Source organism: Morone saxatilis, unplaced genomic scaffold, assembly GCF_004916995.1.
Source record: "Morone saxatilis isolate NCDOM2014 unplaced genomic scaffold, NCSU_SB_2.0 Contig21, whole genome shotgun sequence".
Taxonomy (NCBI): domain Eukaryota; kingdom Metazoa; phylum Chordata; class Actinopteri; family Moronidae; genus Morone; species Morone saxatilis.
Window position 1 is genome coordinate 22571004 of NW_023339774.1, and position 6316 is coordinate 22577319.

Sequence of the window (6316 nt, forward strand, 5' to 3'; positions counted from 1 at the left end):
CCACACTGCTTCACCATCTCATCAACTAACTCCATATTTTCTGTTTGGATGTTACAGACCCAGAAAGGTTGTACTGTACTTTTAAAGGACCAGTGTGCAGGATTGTTGTGGTTTTAAAAAACGTTTGTAAAGACAAACAGATGAATGTGATGCTGCAACAATCCCAAAAACATAAACTTTATTATAGCGCCACCTTGAGGTCAATGAATGTCACTTTACTTGCCTGAGCAGTGGGAGGAATGTGCAACCTTTTGTTTCAGGTGTTTCTAGGTTTCAGTTTTTGCTGCATGAACACTTTTAGTGATGAATGAGAACAAATACAAGAAGCTAATTAGGGCCAAAGAAATAAGATGCATCAGATCTGTGATAGCACTTTACAGCAGCGTGACGTTATGTAACCTCGGTAGTCGAGCAGATTTTAATCAACTTTTCCATCAACATTTAATTAGTGAGGAACTGTGATGAAAATAAAACAGGTTTTTAGGTCATTAGAACTGTATTATTCAGTATTCGTTCATCTGTAGTCGTAATAATCTGAAAATATCTCGTTATAACCTGATACTGGCCTGTTTTTCTCGTAATGGCAGCAGTGAGCTTCCGTACATTTCTATGTTTCACTCCGGCTTTAATAAGAATCACATTTCAGACATTTTAAGTCCTGAAGATCAACGATTTGATTCCCTGATGAACGAACAGAAGAAGAGCAGCAGCGTAAAAATCAATGAGGTTTATTTGCAGTCACAATGCTTACACTATATGTAGCAGACATCCAAACAACTCAAACAGCTACTCACTCTATGGACCCAACACATTCACATCAGGACACAAACCAAAACTTAGAAACTCAATAAACATCCATGAGTGCTGACATGGTTAGAAATGAGCTAGTTGTCACAAACAGTTAGCAGCAACATCGTAGAGAGTAACACAAGTTGCTAATGGACTCCAGCGGCTCCGCTTTGTACACTGTTTGACTCCTTCAGACTAAACTAGACCTGGTTCCTTCAGGGAGCTCCGACCAGACCCTCCCCCTGTACGGTGGCACGGACCTCGGCTGGTTCGGCTCCGTCGCAGCACCATGAGACGCCACTCCACACACACACACACACACGCACACGCACACGCACACAGACAACACGCACACACACCAAAAGGACCTCCTGAAAACCCGGTCCGAGGAATCCAGAGTGTAAACAAAATGGTGGAAACTGCACCCGGCCTACCAGAGGGGAACATGTAGCTGTGACCATGTTGTTTACACGTCGATCGTCGCCAGGGAAACAAGCGGGCGTGTGAGGCCGACAGGACGCCGCCGCCGCCGCCTCGCAGAGCCGACGGGACGACGGGAAAGAAGTTCTGATGTGTTTCAACCTCAGTGTTTGTTCTGACTCCGGTCGGACCAGAAACCCGACACACAAATATAAAAAACTTCTGGTTCCAACTTCTGAAATATTTTCAGATTTTCTTTCTTATATAATAATAATGATTATAAACTTTAAATCTTTGACTTTATTGTTGATTAAATGGACAGAAAATAATTAACGTTCAATTTAGCAATTTCTTTTTGCTAAAATGTAAACATGTTCTGATTTTCATTTGATGATAAACTTTAAATCTTGATTGTTGGTCGGACAGAAAATAATTCAGAAACTTTTTTAACAATCGCAAAAATCTTTTAGGGATTTTTTTTGCTAAAATGTAAAAAATTCTCTGGTTGCAGATTTGTTCTTTCTCATAAACATTTTATCTTAAATCTTAAGAATCAAAACTCTTGTAATTGACCCTTTCTAAGCCCCGCCCCCTTTTTGCTCTTCCAATCATAGTTGAACAATCCTTCCTCCTGTACTTAGATATGCTAAGCTAAGCTAATCTATGTTGAAAAGACCCATTGTGAAGATGGTTCAAAGACAAAAGAGACATTTATAGTCACATCTTAATGTCAGCAAAACATTTGGAAACTAAATCTTCATCACTCGTTAGCGCCCTAATTAGCTTCCCTTTTGCTAACTCTTAAGACGCTGACTATACCTACCGGCCAAAATTGCGTCTCTCTTGTCTTTGAACCATCTCAAACACAAATGTGGCTTGCTTCAATATAGATATCGTAAGAGACACCGTGATGACGCACGGCGAGAGAGAAAAGGGGCGGGGCTTCTGAGGGGTTTTGACTTATTTCAGCTGAAGGGTTATCTTTGAGAACTCTGTTTGAAATTTTCTGATCAAAGGAAGTCACTTGACACAAACAGAAATAACACTCGGGGTTCGGAAAACATGCAGAAATGTCGCCTTTAAAGCCCGCCGCCGCACCTGCGACCACCACCCACCGGGCGAGGGACGTCAATATTTACATCACTGATCAACCAGTAGACCCTGAGTAACGAATCTGTTACAACGTGGATGCTCTGACCTCTCCACCCTTTCTCGTTAGGTGTGTGTACGTTCTGCTTTCCTGTTCTGCACGCCATAAGTGCTCCTGGCTGCACCCGTGCACTCAGTTCGACTGGCCCCCCGGGCGGTGTCGGGCGGGCCCCGTCCCTCGCCGCCGGCGCGGCTCACCGCATCCAGCTCAGCCTGGAAAGCTCCGTCCAACGCAGACAGACAGTTGCAAACCCTGACCACTGGTAAAAAGCTCAATCACGCAGCCCACCCCGGCGCGCTCCGGGCCGTTTTTTCCGTGTTTTTTGTTTTTCCTCAACCTGCATCTGTTGTGTTTAAATTCGATCATTAAATCATTGTTCCAAAATGTTACGAAAAAAAAGTAAATTGGTTTTTTGTGTGTTTTCTATACAAGGCAGGCAGAAGCGGATTACTACTTAGCGTTCGTCCCCTTCCCGCCTCCCGTCACCTCCACGGCACTCTCCTCTTCCTCCGCCAGTGATTCGAGTTGTCTTCAGACATGGACCCCTCCCTCCCACCTCTGTGCCCTTGACCTCCTGACCCTCCAACTGATAGGACAGGCCAGACCTATCGCTCTTAAAATAGATCTGTATATATTTATAATATGTTTATATCAAAAAGGAGGGAGGGAACGATCCCGGTACTCGTGTTCGGTGGAGGGGAGAGGGGGAGAGGTGATCCCCAGGCATCCGGGCCAGGGAGGAGGGGGAGGCTATGCAAGAGGGGGGAGGTGGGAGGAGGAGGGAGGAGGCCTTGGAGAGCGAGGAGGGGGGTGACTCTGTCTGCAGCGGATAAGACTCCTGTGTGGAAGTCAGCTCATCAAGTTCGTTGCTGTTGACGCCGTACTTCGAGTTCTTCATGCTTCCGTTGACTTCCCCTTCCTGACACAGACAGTTCTGAGGAACCTGACAGACAGACCGGGGAAGACGAAGGGGAAGACAGAGGGGAGACAGGTGAGACAGAAACACAAGGGATCTTCCCTGATTTGACTTTGATTATCTGAGTAATGGTACATCCACAAACTCCCTGAATGTAACACGATATGTCCTCCAAGGGGGGGGACGTAGCAGACTAATGAATTAATGAACATCCGACAGAAAAACAAGGAGGACTGAACCCGACCGACAGACGTACCTGTCCCGATTTCTTTGTTAGTAGATTTCTCTCTATCCCTCCATCAAGTTCTCCGAAACATAGTCATGCTTGCGCTTCTCTGGAGGCTGCTTGTTGACATCTGTCCTCAGGTCAGCGAAATACTGCAGGGACACCACGTGTTAAGTACACACACACACACACACACACACATCACACACACAACACAACGATCCATGTGTCCCGTGTTTACCTCTCAGTTGAGCAGAATGAGCCTAAAAGGTCAGCAATCCGACCACGTGGTTCTACAGTCCTCAAAGATGATTGTTGAGCACCGTGGACAGCATGCGTAATCAGACAGCCACCTAGATAACAGCTTTCCACTGGGTGTCCCTGAATGCAGACTGTCCGTCCCTGAATGCAACCTTGTCTCCAATGAATGCAACCTGTCCGTCCCTGAATCAACCTGTCCGTCCCTGAATCAACCTGTCCGTCCCGCTCTGATCCTGCCCTCATTAAATCACTCACTCCTAAGCATTTATCACTTTTCTCTGTAGGACAACTGATCTCTGACCTGCTGGATCATCTCCGGTGCTGCTGATATGTGGGAAGGCAAGCGGTTGTCTGTCGCCATCGAATGGACGCTTCTCGTGAGCGCGACAGCTGCTATGAACTAGGTACGTCACTAGTGTGGGTCCAGACTGGAGCAGCAGCCTGTCACAACCATCGTATCTGAAACACACCACACACACACACCACATTTAACATCGCCACGTACACAGACACCACAACACAGAGACACACACCACACAGAACACACAACTAACGTCTCGTTATGGCACAGGTGAGGACGGTAAGAACCAATCAACCTGCCTTCTCCAGCGGCCGAGCACTCCAGGTCTCTCCCGCCACCGGCATCACTGGTAATCAGCCTTTTTGATCATATCCGCGCATTATGAGGTGTACGCACACACACCACACACACTCACCTGGTACCGTGTGTGTGTCTGTGTCTGTGTTGGTGTGTGTTGTTTCAGCCAGACGTAACGACCAGGTGGTGGGTTAACAGAGACCGCCGCTATCCCCAAGATAAAGCCATCACAGGTGAGAGACAACTGAGAGCCTACCAAAACCACCACCTGACCTCTCCCCTCGACCAGGCCGCGCAGGAGAGGACATTACACAATTATACATTATACCATTTCTATATCTATATATTTAATATTTATACATTTATATATAACATTCCCACAAACGTTAATCCGGATTACAAGGGTTGGGCTCGTGTCTGACTGTTCTCTGCAGATATCTCTGTCTCTCCCCATGCGACGTCTCCCCAGTCTCCGAGGTAAAAAGCTGCTTCAAAACGTTTGGATTAAAAAAAACGCAGGTGTGTTTTTTTAAAAGAAGACTCCTCCATAAACTGAGCTGTAAAACTAATTCTGGATCTGAACTGGGAATAAAACACGCGATGCTGCTGTAATATTCACATGTAGACACCAAATGTAGTGCTGAAAAAATGTTTAAATTGCAGCCTGAACCGTAGCGTAAGCTTATACTACAAAAAACAAGGTTGAACCTATTCACGACGTCACCCATCACTTTGTGAAGTTTCCCGTCCAAAAGCCTCCAGTCAGTCAGACCAGTGGAGGTCACCGTAAAGCGAGTGATGCTGCTCTCATGCTGCTTCTCCGCCTCACTCAGATCTGGTGTTCCAGATAAACAGTAAAATGTGTTGTGAACAGAATTTGAGGAAAAATAGTGAACAACAGAATCTGATCCCAAGTATCTATCAGCACGCTTTGCACAGTTATCTGAGTTTGGGCGTTGCAGTCTAGACGGACTCACTGCAAATGATCTGTCAATCACAAGTAAGCCCGCCCTAAAGCATATTATGTCTGGCCACTTTTTGACTCTAAATGGACCACAGTACTTAAGCATGAACATCATGCGTATGGAAGAAGACTGAAACTAGAGAGCTGTACACCAGAAACCTCAGGAAAACTGTTTACTGAGCTCATTCTACCATTAGACGGAATGAGATCAGTTTATATGCAGCCAGTGAGTGCCCCCTGTTGCCGTCACAGAGATGCAGGTTTAAGAAACTTCCTCATGCTCACTTTTCAGACCCGAAACTCGTCCAACTGTCAATGCAAAACAACAGTTGCTAGTTCAAGCTACAAACAGGTAGCATACAGAATACCTTCACAAACAGCTAAGGTCTTCTTAGTAAGAGAACTTTGTTAGACAATGTTGTTAGCAGACCAAAAAAGTTATATTATTATTATTAATTTAAAAATCACAAAAAAACAACAAACGACCTTTAGAGAGTTTTTTAATAGACTTACTAATATAACTCGTAAATGCGGTAAACAAGCCTGAACAGCGGTGAACAGCCGAAAAGCCGGGAACTCTGGGACACAATCCTCTGTGAGTCAGGACTTTTTGAGAAAACTGTAGTTTAACTGATATTCAGATTCTTCTCAATCGCTGTTGTCCCCTCACAGAGATAAAAATGACGATTTAAGCGTTCCAGTTCGCCTGCAGCCTCTGAGACAGAGAGCGTCTCTGTTGCTGCACCGGTGTCGGGACAGGCCGGGCATTGGGCCCCGTAGGAGAGCGGGCCCTCAACAGGTGCTGCGAGCATAAGATGCCATAAATAATAATAAATCTGTCAAAGAACGACAAATAATGTAAAATATGAACAATACAGCTATAATATAAAATAATATTCTTTGTTTTTCCTTGAAGATTGACGTGGTGCTAAAGGTTAATAAATCTGTGTTTACCAGGAAGATACGAGCAGAGCAGAAAGTGAGAGCGGTCC

The 6316-nt window shown here is 45.3% G+C and overlaps 1 protein-coding gene across 1 annotated transcript in view; it reads left to right on the top strand.

Annotated features, from left to right (window-relative positions):
• Positions 1 to 4324: 4324 nt before the first annotated feature.
• Positions 4325 to 6316, top strand: part of dmtn (dematin actin binding protein) — a gene marked incomplete at its 3' end in the record, with an annotated part of 5537 nt that continues 3545 nt past the window's right edge. The window contains 2 exon segments of the mRNA XM_035668379.1: positions 4325 to 4342; positions 4527 to 4593. Of these exon segments, the coding sequence (XP_035524272.1) occupies positions 4325 to 4342; positions 4527 to 4593 (85 nt within the window).